Genomic DNA, 27,584 nt, shown 5'->3' on the forward strand with positions numbered 1-27,584 from the left:
TAGAGTTTTCAGGTGCATAGGAAATTATAATTTCTTTTTTTTCTTTAGGAGTCCTAGTTTTAGGGGTTCTAGTTCTAACTTTTATTCTATTTTTTTTCCATCAAAATTTTTCTTCATTATCAGTTTCATCCCTCAGTTTCCCCACTAGGCAAACAGTCCCTGAAATGCACTAAGCATATTTGTTGACACCCTCCCCCATTTGCCAAATCTGAAGTCAATCAGGTCATGATGACTTGTCACCAGGTAACCACCAACTCAGTCCCATATTCAATTAATCTTGTCTATGACAATGAGATTCAGACTGAGCTACCTCATTCTGGGTCCCATATCTTTCATACCAGAAAACCATCAATGATTCTCACAGAAAACATTTATGTTTTACCACTGACCTCCAGAATTTTCAGCACTTGATTTCTGTTACCTTAAAAAAAAAAAAACTAATCATCTTTAACTCATGCAATAGGTCGAAGACTAAGGTACCTCTGCCTATGGCTGCTCTGCCACATAAACAGGTTTACAATGGATAAACATCATGTTTACAATCAGTGGTTGGTACTGTATATAGTCAGAGCATAACAGTAGCCTATATAGAAACAGGGATCAGATTCTCATAAGAACAATGCCTTCAAGGCAGGGAGAAATAAATTACAGGGCTATCTGAATTCTTCAGCACAAGAGCAGAAATTCTGCACAAGGGATCTGGATTTAGAGACCCTTTTCGTATCAAGGAAAACCACAAATTCATCTGCATTATCCTGTTTTCATCTGATTGAGTTTTTCACATCCAACTTGGAAAAAATACCTTAGGCCAAAAATACTATGGAAGAAAATAATCCTTACTTTGCCCTTATAGATGGTTTCCCTGAGACAGAATTGTGTAGGGGTTCAGAACAGAAGGCTGGTCTTACTGGAAGGCTTGTGGGTTTTAGCAGGGAAAGGCTTGCACTATCTTGCACTTCCTGCTCAGAAGACAACACTCCATTTAAAATATTAAAGGCTAACAACAGGTAATGTTATTTAAAGTGTTTCCACAATGAGGTCATGCAGAAGAGAACAACTTATTCATGTCTCATAAATGCATACATATCTAGCACAAAAAATATTAGAAAAGGTATTTAAATTAATGAAAGTAATTCCACTTGACATTTGGGATAACAATTACCATACTTTCCAATTATCATTATTGCTTGTTTTCTTTCCCAGAGAATTCAAAGTGCTGGACTTATTTCCTCAACCCTAAGCCCTGCAATATGATATGACATCAAGTTCATTTTCAGCCTAGACTTACTTACTTTGTTTATTTTGAGAATGGAACCTTTGAAAAACATGCTCGTTTGAAGGAAAAATGTGCAATTTTATTTTAAAGTGTAATTTTTCTTCTTGTGTTTATCATTTTTTTTAATCTCTCTACCAATACAGACTTGAAGTAACATTTAGTGCTTTATGGCAAGGAATTTTTCAGAGTTGTATTTACTTACATTGAACAGGAACAATTTGGACGAGAAGTATTTCAATGTAATACAAATACTTCTGAGAGAATCTGATTTCTTCTACTACTCATATATACTAATTCCAGAATACAAATGTGTAAAACTACCTAATTTCAGAACATGGAACACTAAAAGTAGAGATGGCTAAACTAAAAGTGACATTTTTACACAACCTACCAGTCAGTCAGTACTATTTACTGAAATCCTTTTTCACCCCTCAGCTACAATCTCTTACTCATCTCTTCTCTTAGAGCAGAAGTAAGAGTTTTTTTACTTATTTAGCATAAAATGTAAAGTTTTGACATAGAAAAATAGAAATTATAAGCCTGCTTTTAACTTGACATATACAAAGTTGTCTTACATATTCTAGTTTCCACAGGTTACATCATTCAACAGGAAAAAGACTTGTGGCCTTGCAAAAACATTTGTATCTCCAAAGACAGAAACTAACACCTCACTTCAATGAAAAAAAAAAAAAAAAGAATTAAAATATGATAACTATTTCAATGTCATCATGGCGAATTACCAGGAAAGTATTTGCAAAATTAGGCACAGATTAGTGGATTTATTTTCTCTTTCAAAAGAAACAGAAATTGTAAAAGCTGGAAACTTTGTTCAAGGCAAAGGATCATAAGCCTTCTTTTTATAGTGGCAGTGGTCCTGAGTCAGAACCAATGTCCAAAGATTGCCCAAAACCAAAATACACAGCACAACTTTACATAAGCCAAACACATTCAACACACTAAAAACATCACCATGCCTCAAATTCCTCCTCTCCCTTCCTCTTTCCACTACTAAAAAAAAAAGAAAAAAAAAAGGAAAAATGTGTCTTAGCAAAAGGACCCACAATATAGTGGAAAAGAACATGAAAATTTGCATGATCTTTAAAGGCTTTGAGAAACAGTTTGTGCTAAAAGTGCAATGAAATTTGACGTCAATAATTTGAAGAGAATATTCCAAAATACAAAGGTGCTCACAAGACTTTGATGTTGGAACAGGACTACATGGCTTAGTATCAGAATGCACAAGAGGATTTCAAGATCCATGCAACATAAGGCACCACTTTCTGCCTGAACACACAGTAAATACAATGAAAATACTTCTATTTCCAGAGAAATTTCAGAAAACTCACATTTTAGTTCAAAAAATTGGCAAGCAGCTCATTTACTGTTGTACTCAGAACATACCTCAGAACTGGAAGAAAGACTTTTGGAAGGATGGAAACAGAGGAGAACAGTACTGTTATTGATAACGCATTGCATGTACTATCGAAGACTGAAAATTTTATTTCCACTGATTATAAGTAACATCTTGATTATTTTCTTCCATATAGAATCACACTCCAGTCTTTAAGAATTGTCTTTAAACTTATCTGCTATAAGTTGTGTGTGGTTTTTTTTATAAGGACTGAGATTTCCTATACACAGAAAGCCTTAGACAATATACCTAAAGAAAAATGACTGAAGTCTGCTGTATGAGAGGATGGAAATTTTTTTCTATTTTTAGCAAATGTCAAATCATTGGCTATTGCTTTTAAGATTAATAAAAGATATAATGGCTTTTAGATCGCCTCTAAATAAAGATTACTATGAATGAAGAAATGATTTACCAATAGTCACCACAATGAGATTTCTTTAAAGGTTACAATCATCAGTTATTTAGCTGAAACACTGCTGAGAATGTCTGGTCATTTCTTGAATAATGCATAATGTTCATTGCAGATTTGATCTGTATTATAACAATAGAGATATTTATGAAATAATGGAGAAAACTAGCTGTTTCTTTCCAATTGCTCAAGATATTTCCATGAAGTAATTGACTCTGAAAATATTATATGGAGTTACCTGAGTGCTCATTTGCAAGCACAACTTGTAGTGATCACTACACAATAGGCATAAGAAAACAAACTCATCTGCCTTCTAAGACTTCTAAGAAAAGCTGTGATAAACACAGGACAGAGTAAAGGACCTTCCTGAAATACTAAATTAAAATTATTAAATTGCTGTACAGTATTGGGGAACAAATTTAAAACTAAGGTTTTAAAATTAATGATTAACATAAGCAGGCCAACACATTTGGGGTAGAAAAAAATAGCAGTTCCCTATACAATGTAAGTACCACTCAAATAATTTCCAAAATAATTTTAAGTCTATTCAGAATATTGCTTGTGCACATACAAAGTATAATGTCTAGTGTTTTATTGTGGGTTTATCATCCATACTTCACATGAACCTGCAAGCTACTTATGTGAGCTTGTTTATACATATGAACTTCAAGGGCAGCAAAAAGCAACCTTAATAAATGAAACTGAATTTCTTTTGATGTAATTTCATAAATGTTTCAACAGAATGTGTTAACAGGTTTCTATGTAAGGAGAACTGGTGAAGTCATAAAATATACCTGTACTATATAGTTAAACCTGCTTATGGGGAATTCTTATACAATGAAACACACTTTCATCAAGTATATTATTTCAATATACTGACACATAAATAATACAATCCTACTTAGCATTAAGCTAAGCACCCAAACAGGAGGAAAAAAAAAGTCAAAACCCCTTCCTGAGCCCCCACACCCCTTGCACCAAAAGGAATGAGAACCATAGTGCTAAATGGCTGGAGGGGCAGGGTTATTATATCAGATAGGGTGAACAGACATTAAATGTTTACCCAGCTCTGTTTTAGGGATAAACAGTAATCTAGATCAGACTGTTGTTGTTGTTGTCTAAGAATAAGACTTTGTTCTTCCTTAAAATTCTTTTCTTCATTAGAATCATTGCACTAGAAGGAAGATTCAGTATTCAGGTATATATTCCAGAAGAGGATAATGAAAAATAGATCCCAGATACTCTAAATATATACAGAGATTGGCAGAGCTCAGAGTTTCAGTAACACAGGACAGGTTGTAGAAGCACAAACAGATCATAGATTGTACAGCAGAGTCCACTTTACATCTACTTTGAAAAAAATGTTTAATTGCCTGAGAACAAACTCTCATCCTGTAAAAATAGGGAACATTTGCATAGTATATCAGAAGCCTAATGAACCATGTTACACTCATGCCCTGGATGATGTAATTATTGCTTTTTTTTTTTTTCCTCTGTGAGAATTATATATGATGAGGCAGATAATATAAGTTAAATATATGAAATGATGGAACTACGTCCAGCTGCTAAATCCTCAGTCTGAATCTGCATTAGTTTTTGCCCTCCATACCTCTCTCCATCCATTGAAAATTTTAACTTTCCTTAAATAATATCACTTCCTTTAAATGGAAGAGCAGGTAAAAGCCCTTTGCACCACCAATACAAGTAACACTTCGTTGACAGCTGTAGGCTGATAAATAAGATTCTATTTCTGCTTCCTCCCTCGACCCTTAAAGGTGGTTTCTTTGTTCGCCTCATGCTATATACATTCTATCTAGTTTAGTGTAGATTAAGAGTTTATAGTTCATAACTTGTGGAAAAAACCTGAAGTGCTCAAATCTCATATGACTCTTCCAAATATATCTTTCATTCAAAATGTGAGAGCAGTAGCTAAAATAAAGGAGTATCCTGTGCTGTCAAAGCCAGGACACCCAGAAATCCCAGGTTTGGTAACCCTGATTTCTGTTACTGCAACTTAGTCTCTAATATAAAAAAAACTTATCAGACAGAGATCACATCCAGATGGGTAGCATTAGTTGAAAAAAAATAATAGATTACCAAAAAAAGTCCACTTTACAAAGGTCATTGGAAAGACTATTTAGGAGCAACATGCACACAGCCTCTAGTTTGTGCAATTCACATCTAAAACATTGCTTTTGCTCCCCAACTGCTTGTTTGGACATTAAAAGAGAGCATTTAGTACAATAATAGTCTATTTTCTTGATAAATGCCTACTGGCTCAGAAGTCAAAATAATTTCTATGGACCTTACAAGAGGATAAAAAACATCCTAGTCTCTCAGCTGAAGATTTAAATATTTGGATGTGATGCTTTCAAACTTCAGAAATATGCGATTCTACATTTAAGGTATAGCCAGAAAATTAAGAGACTGAGTTCTCAAATCAAGGAATAATGCCATTTTCCTCTCAAACATATACTTATATAAAATACTAAAACAAAGTGACACAATAACAGGTAAATAACTTGAAAGAATTTAGTCTACATCACCCAGAAGACTTACAGCTGTAATAGTTACATCATAGGTTCGTTGTTAAATAAAAAATAATTGAAATAAGAGGTTTATTTCACCTTCACATGGTGTCTTTCTCATGCAGACCTCAGATTTCCACATTTGAATCCCTTTAAAGGATTTGATATGCAGGGAAAGAAGAAAGGATGAAGGTAAAAATTTCAATTTAGAGATTACTAAAGGCTGCCATATTCTATAGTACACAACAATATTTACTCCATACCTTTTACTGATGTATTAGGTGGAGGTCCTTCCATCCTCAAGTTCCATGGAGGATCACCTTGATTAGCAAAGTCCCTCATTTTCAGATAGCTAATTGTAAGTCGGATGATGGATGCCTTGTCAAGCTGGCTGGTAATGGCTGCAGGCAGTGGCAACAATTTTGCCAACTCATAGAATTCAAAATTCTCCTTTCCCCGGCGAGAGCGAGCAGCATCTCGGGACTTTTCCTTCCTCAAAGCTTGCAAACTGAAAGAAAATAAAGAAAGTAGGACATTCATCAGTATTAGTGTTCTGTCACATTCAACCAATTTACTTTTTCACTGCTGGTCTTCTCTTCAATGATCACATTTTCGAAATGCTGTTGCATATGGATCTACAGAATTCAGGGTATATAAAATAGCACTTCACACTTGAATGACTGAAACTAACAATAATATATGAGTTTCAGTGGTAGTCAACATATTATGTAACTACTCTTAAATCACTTTAGCCACTTCCTTTTTAGCTTGCCTTTGTCTGCTGCCAGTCTCAAGAAAAAAATCCCAAGCATACTGTGTACATCTGGGGTTTATCTGTCTAGGTGCCATTGCTTCTCCTGACGCACTGTAAGCCAATTTTGCCTTAATTTTTGTCAAATTCTGACTCTTGGAAGAAGGTTAAAAGCAGAGTGTTTGCCACATCTGACTGGAGCTGCAGCACAGCCAAGATGGCCAAACAGGTTGTACACTAACTGCTGAGACACAGAAGTGTAAGTCTGGTGCAATAATGTAAAAATTCCTGTGTTTTATGAAGCTGTTCTTTAGGAGTTGTTCAACTGTCTTTGCAGTGGAAGTAGTAACCTTTGTCAATGGGGTGAGAAAGCTGTTAATACAGTTATGTGATTCACATTTCTGATTGCAATTCACTACCACATACATAGCAGACTGACAACTTTTTGATCAGAAAGGAACTTCTGCTTTACATTGAGCTGTTGGAAATGCAAAGACATTCATTCAGTCAGTCCTGTTTCATCAATGTATCATTTGCTACCGCCAATACAGAACACACAAAGATAACTCAGATTTTACTCCTGCACTATTTGTTTAATTGGTGTAAAACTCCTGAAAGCAGTGAGATGACAGTGGTTAACACCAGTTTGTTTGTTTGTTTGTTTGTTTGTTTTCCTTTTTTTACACAGAGCAAAGTGTTCAATTCAGGATATTATAAGCTTTGCAGTACATCTGCCTTGATGGATACAGGCTGGTGCTGATGCTGGGGCTGGTGTCAGCCCATCACTGTACAAGGTGAGTAGAAACTGTTCTTGTACCTCATTAAGGGTCTATCTTTCCTTTGCTTCATTTGTTTACCTACTAATTTGATGAAGTTAAAGCCACAATTCCATTAGTTAGTAGTTGTTTTACCACAGAGCTAGAATACAACCAGCGTATAATGGAATAACAAATGCTTCTTTCCAGCTTCCACAACCCTTCCTGAAACCTTGGATTTATCAACAAAAAGGTCATAATGACGAGATCTACAAAAGCACTCTGACATATGAAGCAAATCAGTAGAATTATGGCATGCAGATAAAACACCATGAAGCTAAGAGCTCTATTTACCTGTTTTTCTAACTTGGGAATAAACTGAAGAGTATCTCTTGCTTTAATATGCATAATAACCACCTGCATTTTTGTAGCCATCTCTGCCACTTCAGATTTGGTAGAGCATATCAGCTGGGCCCTTAACACACAAATGAAATCCCTCCATGACAGTTCCCTTAGTATGGTTAACATGTTACATTCCCTACACAATTCCACACCAATAGCAATTATATTTAAAAAGACAATCTGGCTAAGAAATAGGAATGGTGAGATAAAGATACAGGAGGAAACAGCACATCCTTACCCACAGGTAAAGATACAGAATCCTACTGAATGATACAGTAAAGTACATACTTGGTTTTATAAACTCTATATAGAATGCTAGCACCTTGATTTGTAAATTATATTCTAGGAAAAAAGTACCTGAAAAATAAGATTTCACAATACTCATTGTAGATGCATCTCTTTTGAATTTCCAATTTTAGATATCTACCATCATGGATATCCCTCAAAAGGTGCATTAAATACAACAGATAAAAGTATTTGATGCATACACAGATATATGGGAGCTAAAACTCCGTGAAATATGAACTGTCCAATTAATTCCAAGGAAGTAGTATGCCCTCTACAAGTTAAATATATGCAACAGCAACACAAGGAAAAGGCAGGCAAATGTCTCTGCACAATTGCTTCCAAGTGAAAGCTCAATTTCATGGCACAAGACACGGCCTTTTCTGCCTGTCACCGCCTTTTTTTTCCCAGAAGCCAAGCCTGAGAATTCAAATCCCCAAATCAAGTTTGCAAAAGAATTGAGATTATAGATCTGTTTAAAATTATCAGGAGGTCCACATTCTTCCCAAAGCACTTAATTATATCCCTATGCAAGATGGGAGATTGTTAAAGATCCCTAGTAACACAAATCAGAAAAATTACAGATCTCAGCAACTTCTGAAACTGAAAAATATTAGAAATTGAGTGGTGATAGAATATTCCTTAGAAACACCATAGTCTAAATCCACAGTTTACAAGTCCTATAGAGGCTTCAGGAGATTACTGAAACTATATTGAATAATACACTGGAATGTAAAGTTATGTAAAACATTACTGTATCAGTAACAGTTTGCAATGGAAGTCAGTTAAGCTGAAAAGTGAGACTACCTCTGTCAGCAAACAGAATAGTTATGGTTATTCAAACTTATACAATGGAAAAAGTAGAAGGGATGGGGAGCTGACACAATAAACAAAAGAAACTCTTGAGAAACAGTATTGAGAATAACTCACTTTTTCTCCCAACCATTTGTTATATTGTCATTTCTGGAAGCTTCATGGCACCCCATGAATCAAGTCAAGGAATTTGTAACTTGGAGCACTCTTCTCTTGGCCACCATTAAGTAAAATTAAGAAAGAGTGTCTGAGGATATGTGCACACAAGTCCTAATTTCTACTCTATGTAATTCCACTAGGGAAATATACTGTGCTGTTGGACACTGCAGTTATGCTGATAAAATGGGTCCTTAATTTGGGAGCAGTGATTTCCTCAGCAGGATGCAGGAATCCATTAGATACAACCTAAACATGGCTGTTAATCCTCTCTGGCACCTGTGATTCTGATAGGCAACATCAGCTTCATTGTCAGATGCTCTTAATAAAGCAAAGTACTGGCACAAATAATCCCAAGAGGATGCTAGAAAAGAGCAGTGTGAAGCTTGCGACAGAAAGCAGTGATGCAGAAACAGGACCAAAATTCCTCTTGGTTCCTGTCACATGACACCTGGAACTAGAGGTGGTTCTTGGAACATAAATGAATTTGTTAAGTATCAGGCTGCAAAAACTTAGAAATACACAGGCTCTTCTGCTAATAACAAAAATTAAAGTGTGAGAAACTATACACATGTTTACTAAGTGGCTTTCAAAAACAGTCAGAAAGCACCAAGAAAGCAAGCATCACATGTTTAAGGTTCTCAAATGACAGAGAAGATCCCCTAACAGTCAAGCAAATCTACAAATAATATCCAGAGTACCAACAAAAGAGTAACAGTGGGAAATATACCTGAGGGATATAAATATTGCTCCCTCTTTGCCTCCTGTGGAGAAGGGATAGAAGCTAAGACAATTGGATCAGGGTTCATCGGGGTACAATGTAAAAGGATGATATTGTCATACAATGCTGAAACTTCATGCATTCCCTTAAGAAGACATTTCTCATAGAATTCCCATATACAGAGTCCTCTAAAGAAAACAAAGAGGTTTCCAGCTGATAGCTCCTGATAATTCTGAGAAGCAGGACCATATAAACAGGATATTTAATGGCTTGAAGACTAACGATATTTTAGATATGGTTTCTAAAATATATTTTATTTTTCCTTTTAGGACCTTTTCAGATGGACTGATATAAAGGTTGGTCTGGCTTTTACAGATGAAAGGGTACAATAAATACTACCATATAATTCTAAAATGGTATAGATGACATTTCTAAAGTAGATTTTCTATTGAAGACACAGCAGATGCAGAAGACATGATAATATGGTGTTGCATAAAAGTTTTATTGGTACTCGTAACTCACTTGTGATTTCATTGTGCTTGTGGTCATTCCAAGCTTAACCTGCTCCATATTTTATTTCACATAATTTTATATACTTTACATTCATAAGCATATACGTGCATCCATATCTGTGTGCACACCCACAACCTTCACACATCTGACTAATTGACATCTGTCACTTTAAAGTTGGGACAATCAAAGATCCTAATTTTTGCAGCATTTAATGGCAATCTAACATGTTATGGCATATCAACAGATATACTGACCTATATGTTCACAGAATCACAGAATATTCTGAGCTGGAAGTGACCCACAGGATCCTCAAGTCCAACAATTAAATGAATGGCCTAGCTGGGGATGCAGTCCATGATGTTGGTGTTATTAGCACCATGCTCTAAGCAACTGAGCTAATCTCAGGATCATAACAATACCTCGCTTCCGTGCCTCAGTTTCGGCAGGAAAAATCTGTGAAATAATTTAATTATGTGAATTTGCATTTTGAATGAAAACAGGGGGAATGGTTGCAGTTACAAATAATTTTTGCTTGCAGTTTCAAAATATAGCTTGGAAAGTGGTGGTTTGCAGACTTAGTTTCAGAAAGGCAGCTCACAGTCCAGTTTTAAAAAGGCAGCTCACATTTACATTTCACCTACACTGTTCCCTTAAACTTGATGCAGGTGAGACTCCCCAAGCAGAGCTTCTCAGAACATGGGTCTCCCTCTGCTCAGCCCCACACAACAGCACTGCTGCGATTTATGGTACCTTTGTCGGACTTGTCACAAATAGAGATTGGATTGGAAGCAACAGCCATAAAACAAGGTTTGAGGGACAGATGGACTGCTGAACTCGAGATATAGTGGCTTGAGCCAATGGACAGCTTATCTGTTATGCTTTCATAGTTACTGTTCATTTCCACTCACAAGAGCATTTCCATTCACTTTTCAGGTTCACAAGCAGAGAAGTCTGGCAAACTCTCACAAACTGTGCACAGTATTTTTGAGAACGGCATTGAAATCCTCCCTGATTTCAGCAGAAATTTTAGAAATGCAAAAGTATACCAGAAACAGAGCACTTTTTGTTATATACTAAACATTTTCATACTTGTTAACCCAGCTGTTACTGAGCACTAGAGTCTTAAGCCCCTAACAACAATGTGGATTAGTAGCAGCAACTCCAGATATAGTATACAAATAACATTTAATATCTAATAATGTTTATAACAGGCTTTATAGAGAATGAAGCAATATGTCTCTGTGTATATTTCTCTATTAGTCTAGTCTTTTAAAGTCAGGGATAAGGAAAGGTCTGCTATAAACAGTATCCAACTCTCTGAAGGACAAAGTCAGATGAATGTTATAACCATTTCACAGAAAAGAAATCAGATATAAGGAAAGGCTATGCAACATTAGAGTGCACAATGAATCTTCTACAAAAAAAAAAAAAAAAAAAAAAAAAAAATGGAGCTAAGTGATCCAGCCCATTCAGCCCTCTGAAAGAGACTTTAAATTATATATGTTCCTTTGTGTATAGTCTTTCCCAATATAAGAACACAAGCAGGATTACTTGCTAGTGAGTATAGTTATAGTATTACGTAAAGCAATAAATTTCTGCTGCTCCTGAGTCCATAGTTGTGAATTTGTGCAATTCTATATGAGTAATACTGGAAAGTGCTTCTTTTTTTCTTACTTTTTTCCACACTAATATGATGTGACATAACATCACTATACTTTAGACATTTTTGTATTTAAATAAACGTTAGGTCCCTTCCTCTGTTATTAATAACCTATTTACATAATTTATGTATTTATATCATACAATGTAGTGGATGATTATGAATATTTGACTAATACAAATGTTTATCTATTCTGATCTATTACAGGAATAATTGATTACCTGTTCCCTCAAAGCCACATCCTTCAGAATCTTTTCTGGGGCTTCAAGCTGACCAGTGAAAACAATGAGGGCAGTTAAGTCAATTTAAAACAAGTACATTTAAAATCTGACTTTTAATGCCTGGGCAATTCATTAAGATAATGTCCTGCTCTATCTATAGGTGACCACCCATAAGCCATGTTCTGTCATATAAAAATCTTTTTTCATTTCACTGATGTTGTGGAACAATTAAACTTCATTAGAAGTTCAAAAAATAGAATAGCATCATTATTTAAGTAACCCAATTATTTGGAATATTTATTGATTTTACTTCTACATGACTCTTCTTATTCCTGATGTTTTTTCAAAAGTTAATAGTGGCATCTCAGAAACAGTGTTCAATCCAAGTGGATATTAATCTGAAGAGCAGTGCACATTTTTAGACTCTAAAAAAAATTATTTAGACTGTAGGAAAGATGAAGGAAGTAAAGGAGACCAACCTGCACTGCATAATTGCACATATTACAGTTAAAAAGACCAGTTTTGGAAGTCAAACATCACCATTGGTGGTAGCATGAGCCTATGGCTCGCTATTATCAATTTTTTTTGTTGTTGTTGTACTGTTTTTCTAAAGGCTATGCTCTAGAGAGTTCACAAATATGCATGAAACTAGATATTTTTTCAGTATAGTAGGTCCAAAATATAAAAGAATGAAGCAAGAGAACTAATGCTCCTGTAAATTAAAAGAAGAAAAAATCCACACTCAACCTTCTAAGACTAATTTAATTAGTTCTGAAAAATTGATAATGAAAATATGTTAATATGTTTACCTCTAATTTCTACACTACATTTTGCTGTCTTTGGGGATTTCTTTTCTTTTGAGACAACTTTTAGACTTGATATTTTCTCCCTTTCTTTGCCAGTTTTTTTCTTTCTTCTGTCCCATTTGTAGATTTTCTTTTCACAAAGATTGTTTCTGAACTGAGAGTACAAGAACTTCAAGACTAATAATAACATTTACAATGTCTAAAAAACAGACACTACTTTTGTGAGGGGAAAACCTCCAAAATCAAAAGCCACATTAAATTTTACCTTCTTTCTTTTTAAGTAGATCTGAGAAGCCAGACGGCAGATTTTTATGGATTTTTCCACTTGTTTGCTTAGGAGATCCGAACATTGCTCAGTCTGACTATTTATCAATTAATCTAGCATGCAGCCTCAAAGGAGAAAGGTCGACTTGTGTTAAAAATTCATCCATCAAAAATTCATCAAAGACTTCATCATTTTAACTTGCAAACCTTTGAACACCTAGATACTTGTCAGATCTGTGGTCATAGTTAACTGGAATCTATAGTTACCACAGTGCCTATACTTGCTCTGACATGAGCTGCATGAAGAGACTTTCAGGTGAAAGTGCAGTACATAACCAAGTGAGGCAGACTGCCTCCTCAAACTGCTCTTTTTATCAGACAAAGGATATCTAACATCTGACTAAGTTCCAAGTCAGTAAAATCAGACCCTTTCAATGAGCAAATACTTTTCAGTGGAGCGTATTTTTGCCCCATCATAAAAATCACCATTCTTACAGGCAAGAATTTGCAAAAAAAGGTAAATTATCTGATATTATCATCAAGGACCTAGTCCAGAAATTAAAGCCATTTGATGCTGTCTAAGAAAAAATAATGTTTTGAGACTTTCTTTAATGTGTGAAGAAAGCTGTATAGTATATGCTGGAAGTTAAAGCTGGAACCTTCAAGTTCAAGGTAAAAGCTCTGCTGCCTAACTAATGCACTGCTCATAGCTGTCATCATTAATTTATGTTAGCCTCTGTAAACATCAAGAGTATAATAGGCCAATTTCACAACTAAATATAGATGCACATTTTGCCCTTATATAAATGGCAGATTGCTGCTGTAGATCATCACTGCAGCAACACGTCAGTAAAGATGCACTGTTTGATGGTCTGATGCTCACACAATATATAAAACCAGTTGTAATGGTTGTTTGGAAGCAAAGTGTAACATAGCAGCAAAATTTCATTTGTTCCACAAACTCAGGATATATTAAGCTTGGCTGACAAAGACTGTTTGATGTGCTAAATCAGTTTGACCTTCATTTTTGCTTTATATTTCTCATTTAACACATGAAATGACCATTATTTTTTCACCATATAGGGAAATATGACAGAACTGATTTCTATTAAAACCTTTATTTTCCTTGTAAAAAGAAAAAAAATATTTTGCCAAAAGTGCTTTGGCATTACTACAAAACTTGTAAAAAATAGTACCTATATTAAGCCAAGCTTTTTATTATATCAGTAAGACTTGAGGTTGGTTTTTAGGGGTTGTGGTTTCACAGAAGAGAATCCTTTTATTTTAAATATGTAAACATGGTTCAAGGAAAAGGTTTGTGTATGCTTGAACTAATCATTAAACTGAATGTTTTATCACCAATAAGTACCTTTGTTGAACTATTTAAATAACAGGATTTACTTCCAAAGTGAGTCATTAAAACATAATAATAGGAACATGGCAGGTTTTTTAAGCATTACAAACTTGCCATCCTGCATAATCTTTTAAACTAATGTACACCTTGATACAGAAACCATTAAGTGAGCTGTGATACACAAGGTCAAATCCAAATTCTACAACTATTACAACACTTTTTTTTTCTTCCTATGTTGAACTAAGCAATTGCCAGCCTCCTGATAATAGAGAAACCTCAGTTTTATCAAGCAATTTTGCAGCACCCAATAAACAGCATTTTACCTTGGAGCAACTTGTACATTTCACACCTTAAATTTCTATTTACCAAATCAGCTAATCACTTCACAATTGAACTTCTCAGAACAAAAAATTATCAATTAAAGTGGTTGAAACTCCTGCAAATTATCATTTAGGAATGAAGTAATTGCTTTCATCAGGGCAGAAAAGCCCGCCAGAACAGAAATGTCACTTCAGATTAGTGTTCTCACTCCTGAAGCTATGGATGACACAGCTGATATAAGACTAAATGCCAAGACCAATCAATTGCTTTTGTGGCTCTGTTCTGAGCTGCTGTAAAAGGGGCCATTTTCTAGGATCTACTCTTCATTATAGTAAATGCTATCTCCTTGGTAACATAATTCCATTTCTCATAAATTCCGTCTGAGAGCATTGTCCTAACAATGGATGTTTGTGGAAAAGAATGCTGTTGGTTTAATGCAAAGAAATTAAGTGTGAACGGCTGTCAAAGTACTATAGTTTGCTTGTTCTTAAACATAAATTGAAGTCTTTACATTAAAAACAGAATACTTTGGCGGAAATGAATGTTCTGAACTAGTGTGATACATTGCATTTGGAAGTGATGTATTTCTGATTGAGAGTTTAGACTTCTTTTTGAATACCTATGTTCTGTCTATAGTGGGCACACTCATCCCTAGCAGAGATTTGTCAGTTTAAGAGAGAGTAGATAAACACTCCACTTATTTCACAGCAGTGCAGTTAGGAAATGTGAAACTGTCCAAGAAAACATGGTCTCATTATCATATGACATGCTATTTGTTAGCAGACTCATCTGTGTATAAAAGCTTTCTTTGAACTGAGCCCTTACTGGAAATATCTGTATTTCAATTTGTACTGTTCAGCTTCCTAAAATACTTAGAATCTGAGTTATGGTCTCCAATTAAAAGGATATCTGAGAAGCTAATTTGGTGGAACAGCAGCAATTTCCTGCACTGCTCTCCTCATGACTGAAGTTTGGAAACAAATTCAAGATTACAGATTTTCTTTCAAAACAGGATGAAAAGTATTCCTTCCTCAATGAGCATAAGCAATTCCAATTAACAACAGCAAGACTTATGTGACAGGAGAAGATATTGCCACATATGTAAAGAAGCAATTTATCCAGCATTAAGAGGAAAAGTGCAAATTTATTGTAGCATTTCTATGGGTAACCAAAGAGCGAGCACAGGTAACTCTGTTGCCAGATTTTGACTGTAGCCCTGAATGACAGCAATCATATTAAGGTATGAAAAACTGCACCCATTAGGTGATGTGGGGAAAACAAGAGGACAAGAGAGACACAGTGTCACTGGGTGTCACATCTGCCTACTCAAAGTAAACATAGCACTTTCAACTGCAAAGCCAGCTAGCTTCAGCCCAGGTTCTCCACATATGCTGTCTCATATACCACACTAGAAATGCTATAGCATCCTGCACTTTAAATATGAGATTTACATTTTGGCCTAACTATAAGCTACTATAAAAATGAATCTCTCTGAAGTGACCAAAACTACCCAAATTCTGATTATATTCCTTTAATGAGTACTGTCCTTAAGAAGGAACACTGTGGGTTAGAGTTTTTTATCTGCTTCTGAGTTAATAACTGTTATTTTCCTCACCTATGCTAGAGCCATTGCAGAAATCTTTGCTGGAACATTTTTATCAGCTGTAGCCATTATTTTCCACAGGATTACTTTACCAGTGGTAGCTCTGAAATAAACAGCAGCACAGGCGAAAATATTTTTATTTGTTATTTTTATAAAAGTTGTGTTTGCACCAGGTGGTTTATCTATACCGTTAAGTTTTACTACTGCCGAAAGGCCTAACAGAACAACGTCGCATTTGGGCAACTCGAGTTTGCTCTTTATAGATGACCAAAATAGGGATTTTATTAGAGTTGGCTGTGCTCTCTGTAACTCTCTGCTTCAGTTGAGTTCCCCAAGCCAGGAAAAGAAGGCAAGAATTCCAATCTCTCTCTTTCACTGCTGCCACATAAATAATCTCTTAGTGGTGTGTTCTTGATTACTACAATACAAAGACCCTTTCTGAAGAAAATAACATTCTTTATCTCTTTAGCCTTTATCTCCTTATCTCCTTTATCTCTCTTACAATTATCATCCTCATCATCTCCTTATTCTGTCCTTCTCATCTAAAAGGTATGACACTGATAGATCTATGCAGAACACACAAGTTGTAGTTTTGAACCCTCCTCATGGGAATCCTTGCAAGGCTTTACATGAAGTGTTGAAGGGATATGGGATACACTGGCACTGCAGTCTAAAGGAGCTATTCCAGTTCAGAGTCACAGCTGAGCTATCTGAAAGCTGACAAAATATAACTTCAACAGGACAGTCAGTGAGCTACAGGACCACTGTCAGCCTTCATTCCCTGCATGTTTTCTGCTGCCTGTGATAAAAACAGTACTGACAGAGATCACATTGTCAGTGGGACTCAAGCTATCTAGTTTTAAAATATCTCCAAGTACATCTTAAAAAAATACAAGCATAAGCAATAGTCAGCCTGGATGGGTGGTATAGCTACCTTCGTTGACTACTCAAAAACAAGTAATGCATGCAAAATTTTTACTCTGAACTCTTAGAAGACCCCAGAGCCTCCAAGAGTTGACTGGTGGATTTAGTCAAGCCTGTTTTCCCAGAAGCATGAGATTTACTCTCCAAGGTGAAGTGTTAGCTGCTGAACCTTTGAGTCAGTAGAGTATGAATGAGCTTCAAAGCCTTTCACTTTTACCCCCCTTGCTTGAACCCTGAACAGTTTAGTATAAATTAGTGTCAGTAGAGCACAAGACTGCAACATTTTCTCAAGCAGGCATCTCTCTCACCTACACTACCAATGAATTAGCTTTTCTTACTGCTTGCATATTCCAGGACAGGCTACAGCCTTCACTGACTTCCCTTGCAGAATGATTACATTTACTTTCCATTTAATGCTCTGCGACAAGGAACAACTCTAAGTGCCACATACCCTGGTGAAGGGCAAAAAGTCATACAAAAAAAGATATTGTTAGTTTTAATACATTGAGGTAAACATGAAACCCAATTGCTTGCAGAAGAATTTCCTCTTTGTTCCCTTTACAGACACCAGTACTGGCCACACACATGATGTGGCTTAAGTGTTTCCTGAAGTGCCAAGAAGAGTCTGCTGTCAAAGGTTATGCACTCAACCCAGGGGGTGCCTCATGCACTGGTAGCTGCTGTGCTGGAGGTATGTCACCACATATTTTAATTTTCATGCACTTGCAGCAGACCCAAGATGCAATTTCTAAACAATGTTTTCAGACATGGTACAGCAAAACCCAATTCTCCTCAGAGACCACTGTAATTAGTCAGAATAGACCTGGTGATGCATGCATTTTTGACCAAAGTAGTGATATGCCAAAACCTTTCTTTAAAACACACTCATCATCAATTACAATCCTCGAACTTTAAAAAAGAACATTTAGACAAAAGCCTCAGAGCTTTAACAGTTGATGTAAATCTCATGCTCTAAGTAATGCTTATCTTCTTTAACAATATTCAACTACCAGCAAGATTAAAAATATCCTACGTTCATCAGATTGCATCAAAGGCATTAAAATTATCAGGGCTCTGAAAAACTGTCCAGCAGCTGCCACGGTTACCCCTCAATCTGGTAGTAAAAGTCCTTGTGAGAACAATTCCTCAAAAAGGATCAGCCAGTCATTGAGATGAAAAATGTGAGAGACACCAAACCACAAAACAAAGCACAATGCAGAGGCAAGGGCCCCTTCTGAAGAGCTCCCTACCTTGAGTGACCTCTTAATTACCCAGCAGACAAAACACCTTCCTGCAAAGTCATACAGGTCTAGATCAGAGAGCAATATCATGATTATCTAGGAACTATCTTTAACATGAGGCAGGCCATATAGCATTACCCTGTAATTCGGGTTTCTTTTGCAAAAGTATCAATCCTAATCTGAAAACTCCAAGATGTAAAGAATTTCTATTGCTAAGCAGCTGCACTGTTTAAATTAGCCTCCCCATTAACATTTTGTGTCTTTTTTTCCAATTTCAACTTTGCTGAGTTCAGCTTTCAGTCACTGAATCTTGCAATTCTTTTGTCCACTAAACAAAAGAAACTCCAAATATCTGCTATCTTCCTCCTGCCTGGCTAATTATGGTCCATGATCAAGTCATCCTCTTAACCTTCCCTTTGACAAGATACTAGATTGATTAATTAAACAAACTGAGTCATTGTATGTTTTCCAGTGTTCATTTTTGAAGTATCCTTTTTTTTTTCAAAATAAAAAAACCTAAGAGATTTCAACACTGAATGCAGCAGCATCAATCACCATTTCCATGTTCAATACTTCAACTGATACATTTAAAGATTATTTTACTCCATATCTGAAATAGCATTATACTGGGCTACAGTGTTCTGCTACTACTCATAAAAAACTTAAATCTTTCCATTTTGGGGTCACAGAAGAAAGAGACACTGAGATACAGCTTTGAACTACTATGTCAGATGTGTGTTTCTCCCCGTGTTATTCTTGGTCAGTCATGGTTTTTATGTTGCAGAAATGGAAACAGGTCTGATAAGTTCCATAAGCTATAGAGCATGTAAAATGAGAGAAAAATTCTAATTTATTAATGTGAGAAAACAACATATTTTCTCTCAGGCATGTAGAATTTTCTCAGTTGAATCTAGGCTGAGCTTCTGCAATCATTTCTGTATTTTATTTGTGAGGGATAAAGGAATCACAAGCAGGCAAGAATTTCTTTTACACCACCTCAGTAAATTTCTTTTACACCTTTTGGTGTAAAATGGCTAAGTCAGGTTAAAATGGCTGAAATCAGAAACAAGAAGAAACATTCTTCAAAATTATAAATTCTTGAGATAATCCCCAAAAGTCATTATTCACAGAGATACTCAATACAATTAAGGTATGGTTTTCAGAACCACACAATTCTGGCAAACCCTCCTCCTAGTGAAAATATGAACCAAATATTGTGTTTGAAAATGCCATATTGCTGTATTCAAAACCTGTCCTCAACTGGGATAATGTCAGTCAGGTAAACTAGAAATACTTTGAAGTCAAGGAAATTTAGACCCCTAAACACTGAATGTTAATCTTGGATCTTACCTGTTGATAGATCTACAAGCTCATCAGAAGAGGAAAGAGGTGCAGTGACTGCTAGACTGCTAGTAATAGCTACTGAGTGATGCTTAAAACCAGCAATTGCTTAAGGTTTGTGTGCGAGGGTTTTAGCTACAGAAAAGAAAAAAGAAAAGAAGCAACCATCACAAAGAGCTATTTTACCTGACAGACTCTACACAAGACAGATGAAATGTGAGCTTCAGTATTCAAAAGAGAAAGGATACAATCATATGTCTGGTTAACTTACAGGAAATAGTTCCAGAGACAATTTTATACTAACTACAGTGATTTGAGCAATTTTTAAAAATAATACCAACCAATTTCTCTCCATTATACTCTGCTGGCAGAAAATAAAACATTTTTCTTTTAAATGATTGCCTCTGGTTTTGTTAAATCATGCAGCCTGTCAACATGTGGTCACCAGTTTTACATGATCTTTCTGCCTCTCCGGAAAAGAATGAATTTGCAGATTGATCTGTGATCTGTGATATAAATACATAATTTGGCATCAGTTAGTTGTTGCTATTACTACAAAAAAAAAAAAAAAAAAGGAGAAAAAAAAAAGAAATATAAGCAACCATAATACTGTAATATGAAAAAAAATCTAAGTCAAAATGATTCATTTAAATTCAAATATGAAATATGACAGGGGGTTTGTTTTTCTTAAATACTATGTCTGACAATTCCTGCTATTGAAGAATTAAGAGGAAAACAAAAAGAAGTAGAGTCTAATTCTGTCACCAGATGTGCCTGCCCAACTTCATTGATTTCAAAGGACAACATGGACCCTTAGTGCTAAGCGATTTTGTAAGAGTAAATATTTGAAAAACAGAATGAGGAAAAAATGTAGAATCCTTCTTTTGGTACACAGTTGTTTCAGGAAGCTCACAGCAGCTGAACAAATTAAATCTCCAACCTTATGCTGTCAAGTGGGAATCATGTCCTAATAATCCTGTAACTATTTGATTGGGATATAACCTCATCTCAACAATGTGACTAAATGGAAAAATGAATGGAGAACAAAACACAGAAAGATAAAACATGTCCAATTTTACTTTACTAAACTTATGTTGAATTAACCTTTATGAGACACTGTTTTCACTCAGAGAATTTGACTATTTAGCTGTCCTTTCAAACCAGGGTTTTCAGGTTTTCCTTCTTTTGTACACTCCTTTGTAAAATGGTTATAGCATACTTCACAATATCCTTTCATCTCTTCTTAGGGATGAAGCGATACACAGAGTCAATTTTTATAATTAAATCATGACTGTTGTCAACAGCAGTTGCTGTGATTTCAGCTTCTACAGCTATTATTTGTATTCATAGGAATGCCTGCTTCAAAATCACAAGACAGGAAAAATCATGCTCTTAAGAGCAAGGGAGAAAAAGCAGCTGAAGTGTTCCCCATAACACAGAAGAGTCAATGTATCTATGTGATGTCTAATGCCTTCCAGGCACTTGAAGACTCCACTGAGCAACAGGGTTTACTATAGCTTTAATAAGGTGCAAATGCTAATTCCCACACTGCTAGCCTGCTGACAGATACTACTGACATGACAAAATGGGATCTTGACTATTGTGGTTATATGACTTGTGGCAAGGGCTGGTAAAGATACCCCCATGTGCACTGATCCCCCCAGTTGAGACTGTCCCCTGTAGAGAAATCAGAGAACAGGAGTCTCATAATTGCCTCCAGCATCCCTGAAAAGTGACAGCCACAAACAGACCAAAACCAGTGCCAGAAATCTGGCTGAATATAAGAAACTTTTTCTACCAAGTAGTTTTTAACTGAAATGCCACAACCACCAAACAGTTCTAGAGAGTTCTATTAATGACCAGTATAAAAGAAGATATTAGTCTAATATGCAAGAACAATAAACATTAGGAGAACATTTGGGCAGTAAAAAGTGATGACTGTGTGACAGTAACAGAATGAGATAAACCTGGGTAGAAGTTTGATTTTCTGATTGCTTCAAGATTTGTATAGACTTACAGCCTTTGAAAACTAAGAATTCTTGTGCCAATTTTAAAAGTCTTATTTAAATTATTTTATGATTTCAGTTTACATTAAAATCTCAAACAAAATAGCATGGATGCTTTGTGTGGCCATCTGCTACTTTCATCAAGTGTCTGTAGTGACGAAAATGAGGATTCTAGTAGTTTTACTGTGGAGATAATTGAAGCCTTTCTAAGAATAATTTCTATTCAGTCCTTTAGAGCCAAATTTTGTCCTTGGATCTGCACTCTATCTTGTAATATTGGAACGTGGTTTGTGTTTGAGCAGTTAATATCAGCCTCTGAGTATAAAATATGAGATACTAGTATTCTTTCATTCTTTTGCATAGATGATATAGTCTGTATTACATATTTTGGCAGATGCTTTTGGGGCATGCTGAGCACAGTTTTATATTTAAATTAGGCAAATAATGCCAATAGGAAAGCCTGTTTGTTGGTGATCCGAGCTTCTAATTTCAGTCCTACCACTTATTTCCAATATAATCAAGAGCCAAGCAGTAACTGGCCTGGTAGACTCACAATATTATCATGCCAGAAAAACTTGTCACATTTAGTTTATGTAATACAGTTTCAAATCCTCACAGATACCAAACCAACCAAAAAGTTTATTCATAAAAGCAATCCATTAAAATCAATGAGATTATACCTAGATCTCGTAAATAAATCAGAATTTGTCAGACTCAGGTACACAAGTCCAGCTTGTGGGTTAGGTGAATCTGAACTCTGGGGTTTTTTTTAATTTGCAGATCTGAAAGCTATTTTTATATCTATAAAAATACTTTTATATCTATCTATAAAAATACTGTGTACTTGTTGAACTGATGTTGAATTGAATATGTAGTCCCTGTACCAAACACTTTTAAAACCCAAGTATTTGAATCTGCCTCATTGCTATGGGATGCTGCCTCCCACTACTTTTATTGCAGCTGCCAGAGCAATGCTCACATGAGCTGGGAATGTTCCAAAAAGCTGCTTCCCTTTCTTTGCTACAACTGCTTATCAGCTTTCTAACTGGCCCCATATCACAGCACCTCATACCCTATCATGACATAGAAAACAGTTGCTGTTCAGTTTGTCTTTCAGTAAATCCAAGGAAATCTGAGCTGACCTTGTCTTAGGGAGCACTTCCTCAAGGATGCTCTCTTTCCCCCAACGCTCTCTTTCCCCCAGCATGGTTAAAATAGCCAAGGAGAAGAGAGGAAAAATAAAAAGAAAAAAAAAAAAAAAAAAGGAAGGGGAAAAAAAAAGAAGGAAAATCTGAGAAAAGAAAGTACAATTAGCTTTCCTGACTGAAAGACACATGAGGGTTTAGCCCTGCTATTGACATCACCATAAGCCAACTGGGAGTTGCTGGTGTATACTGAGCTCCCATCAGCCTCAAAATCCAGGACACATGCATTAGGGATGAGGTGTAGAAGCTAGCTGTACTGATATAAGCTAGTGAACTCTCCCTACAACACTTGGGGGGTGTGGTTATAGATTTTTTTTGGTTTTGTTTTTTTTGGGGGGGTTTTTTTTTGGTTGTTTTTGTTTTGTTTTTTTTTTTCTCCTGGAAAAGAACAAAAGCAAATTGAACAGATGTAGGAACCAGTTTCAAAGAACAGACTGCACCCCCTTGACTTCTCTGAAACATGTTTAGTCCTTCACCTGAAACAGCCAGACACCCGTTAATATAGATATTATTTCATATACTGCCAAAAATGTTACACTTGGTAGCTGCATACAGGAATAAATAAGATGATCATAGCTACACAAACACATTAAACTGGCATAGACTAGCATTACAGCTGAAAGAAATCACTTCTCCCTCAACACTGGTACTCATATTCCCACTCTGGTACTCATAATCACCTGCCCTGGGAATAGACAAGGTTAAAATTAGTAAAAGATTTTGACTGGATTAGTTTACAGGTTTCTTTACCACATGGATGTGTAAGTGCCCATATAAGTGGGGTGGCACAGAATGATTGAGAGCACATCTCTAAGCACTACCAGCTTACCATATTCATGAAGAAAAGGCGATGATAGGAGCAAGACTACGTACTCAGCTGAAGCTGTCAGAACAATAAGGGTTGCCAGAATGAAACTGCCCACTTGGAATCTGGCCATTCCTTTAGAAATGCTTACTTAGAAGTATGAAAAGTGCTAAACATTAATAAACACAGCCAGCCAATATCTTAAAATCTCTCTCGGCATCATCAGCAACCTAAGGCTGTGTGGGGGCAGTGGTTTGTTTTGGACTTTGGTGGAACTCAACCATATAATGAAACCACAGATACAGAAGAAAATAGATTTCAATATAATTGACAGCATATGTTTCTATATCTCTATTCAGTAGCTGATAGAAATAAATAATACACAGCATGCCAGTGATAACCACGGCAAATACGTCAGCCAACTTCCTGAACTGCATTCTAATGGGATCTTACAGAGATCTATGCCAGGTTCCTCAGGGCCCCTGTTCACTTGATTTCTTTCTCTTCACGGTGGTTTGTAAAAATACAGCATAACTTATTAATTTATTCTGTTTTCGAGGTTCAAAAAACATTTTGTTGCTCTAAAAGCTTTTTTTATACCCTGCTAGTCTAGCTTTTCTAGCTTGAAGCCCTTGCTTTTGTTTCTTAAAATACACAGCAAAGTCTTTGAATTAAACTAAAGGTTGACTAACACCAAATCCTGTTTAAAAACAGCTAGATAGTACTCAAATTAACATTTTCATATGAGGCTGTTCAGATGTGTAGCCAAATGGGATCTGCCTGGTCTTATGAACTGTTTACATATCCTTAAGCCATAAGAGGTCCTGATAGTAAAACCTGCTTTTTATCACATTTTGTGACCCTGTAACCTACTAGTAGAATTGTGGAGGCTTAAATTAAAAAAAAACATTATTTTAATCCATGCATCCAAGTGCATTTTTTCTTTTGTGCTAGAATATAATAAACTTGTTTTTAACATTAAACATTTTATAGTGAGTTTTATCTAACTATTTTATAATAGCAAGTGCAGCTATGATTCCCTATGCTTCTTCACAATTTAGTGACTCCACTAACTTCAAACATAATATTCTGGGTCTTGTCAGAGTTGTGTTAGAATCCATTTCTATGCAACTTAAGTAAAACTTAAGCACAAATGATGAAAGTTCAGCATCAACTCCCCTGTGCAGGGCTTGTCTCATGGCATGTTCTGCTCTGCTCATACCGGGTAACTATTGCCATTAGATGCCAAAAACCCAGCAACCCAGCTGGGGATTGTCACAACATCTGGTTCCCTGCAGTACTCAATTTCTTCTAAATGTGCACACCTCTGAGTGAAGCACATCCAGAAATACACAGCGATTTTCCCCTTAAAGCATGGAACAATACAACCAAGATTATTTCAAAAGCTTAGTTCCCAAGAAAATATACAAATGAATTGTTTCTCACCTCTCTCCCATCTCTCCTCAAACTTTTACTAAAATCAGAAATTTTTCTTTCTCTGTCTTGAGTTACATAGCTACATCTGACTAAAAGTGATTTACCAGAGAACAATGTTAGCCTTTGTATTGTACCACTTTCTTCTCCTTTCTTTTGCATACAAACAAAACCCAACATCTTATTTAAACCACCCAATCCAGATATTGAAAATACAAGCAGAAAAGGCCACATCTCTTTGGACTTGAGGAAAGAAAAGTTCAATTAACCTCTATTATTTATCTCTCTGCCTACACACATAGATCCCCTCCCCCTGTCAGAGTTATGTATCAAAGTGCTGGCAAGTGTCTCTTTTAAATGTTTAGCAGACCTCACACATAATAGGAGAATCCCTTCCTGCGGATCACTGAGTACTCCAACACTCAGGAGACACCAGTTCACTCACCAGACAAGGAATATCCTCCTTTCAGTGTCTTTTACTCCCTTCCCCTCAAAATAAATGAATTCTGTGCAAGACACATTCTTCATTACAAATGTTCATTTTCAGGGCAGCTGGCTACAGTCAGTCTGTCCAAGAGCACTCGTGAACTGTCTTGGCTGATTTCAGCTCCCTGGAATGGATCTCACCCTCTCCATTCACCTCTTGCTCTTCTGTGGGCTCTGATGTTACCTGCAGTCTTCAGTCCAGGTGGGAAGGTGCATTGCTCCCAGAGATTCTGTGCTCATAGACAGCATCTACATTTTCTGCAGAGTGCAGAAAACATACACACCCTCGATCATATACACAGACTTGGCTCTGCTCTCTTGTATTTTGGGTTCCCATAAAGTTTGAGTTACATAAAGTTACATAAAGTCTAGGTGTTTTTGTGGATGAATCCTGCTTTTCTGTTCTCAATTTCCCTCCTGGACTTTGGATAATGAGGTGGGATATCTGGCCTTGTAAAACTTTCAAACAGGGTGAATGGAGAGAAATCTCATTAAAAGGACTTGACTATCTTTACCAGCAAGAGATGTAGATTAAAGTCAGTTGGGAGAGGCAGTAAGCTCAGAGATCTCAGAAAAGATGCACCTCTGCCTCAAGAAGGGCATATTTGCCCTCCATGTCTTTGCTCCATTTGATTGTTGCCTTGAGCAGCCTGGTACACTCCAGCCCTTCATGCTCCTGGACAGCAAGCAGGGAAGCTCAGAGGTAAGAGGGGAAAAAAGAGGACAATGAACCCAAGTCATCTGAGTTTATAGGCACAGATCAGAGGATAAAGCAACATGCAGGATGTCATGGGAGGCATTCTCTGCAGATCAGCAGAACAAGAAAAGGAAGTAGATGAAGCTTGTTTCAGAGAGTTGGGGGGAAGCTTCATAATCACATTCCTGGTAGTCATTGATAAGGTCACAGAGTAAATCCTTCCCAAAGCCACTTACAAACAGATGAAACAGTAGATGTGACAGGGAATAGTAAGCATGAATTAGCAAGGGCAAATAATGCCTAACCAACTCAGCTCCTCTTCTAAGATGATTGCTTAAGATGGGTCCAGGCAGGTCAATGATATTGCTTAACTTGACTTTACAAACATCAACAGTCCTTCAGCCAATCATTCTAGCCAAACCAGAGACACAGGAGATATATACTTGAAGAGTGCACAGTAAGGTAGGTGAAAAGATGTACAAACTATCAGACTCAAAAAGTTGTGATCAGTGGCAGAAATTTAAATGGCAACTAATTTACTACTGGTGTCCTTCAGAGATTAATATTGGAGCCAATACCAATTTATACCTTCTTTAAAGACCTGGATGACAGGATGAGGTGCATTCTCAGCAAGTTCCTAAAAAGAATCAGGTTGGGAGAGCACCAATAGAAGTATCCCCCATGTCCTTCCTTTCCTCCCCTATGGGTTTGACATTGATTCTCCCACAATCCTGAGATACTGAACTGACCCTTGCAGGTGGGCAGCTGCATAATCAGGCAGATGCTTTTGCCCCTTTACTGTTATCCAAGGGGCTGGAATAGATAATCTTTCTATGCCCCTTCCAACCCAAAGCATACATTTCAATGTTTTGCAATGCCACACAGAAGCAAAATTTCACCACGGCTCCCTATAATCTGTTTCTCAGTTTAAGGTAGCATTCAGGAAAAAAGCCAATATGCATCCCTGCTCCACCTTGCCACCGCTTCCAAAGGCTCTGTGATTCACATGACTCTCCCTTGCCCTTTGAAGGGCTATCTGCTGTAAGTCTACAGTGAAGGGAAAGGTGAAAATCTTGTGACCCCATTTAAATTAATCCTTCTCACCTCCTAACCTTGGATCAGGGGCATACCCTTCCCTCATTACTAGCACTTTAATTTAAGAAGAGATAAGGCAAGAGATAAGACATGTTAGAATA

The 27,584-nt window shown here is 36.4% G+C and overlaps 1 protein-coding gene across 2 annotated transcripts in view; it reads right to left on the minus strand.

Annotated features, from left to right (window-relative positions):
• The window catches only part of NPAS3 (neuronal PAS domain protein 3), a 597,540-nt gene that overhangs the window by 408,568 nt on the left and 161,388 nt on the right, over positions 1–27,584 (minus strand). For both annotated transcript variants that reach the window (XM_053946205.1, XM_053946206.1), the window contains one exon: positions 5,888–6,132. In XM_053946205.1, the coding sequence (XP_053802180.1) occupies positions 5,888–6,132 (245 nt within the window). The remainder of the gene's footprint in view (positions 1–5,887; positions 6,133–27,584) is intronic.

This window comes from Vidua chalybeata, chromosome 6, assembly GCF_026979565.1.
Source record: "Vidua chalybeata isolate OUT-0048 chromosome 6, bVidCha1 merged haplotype, whole genome shotgun sequence".
NCBI lineage: Eukaryota > Metazoa > Chordata > Aves > Passeriformes > Viduidae > Vidua > Vidua chalybeata.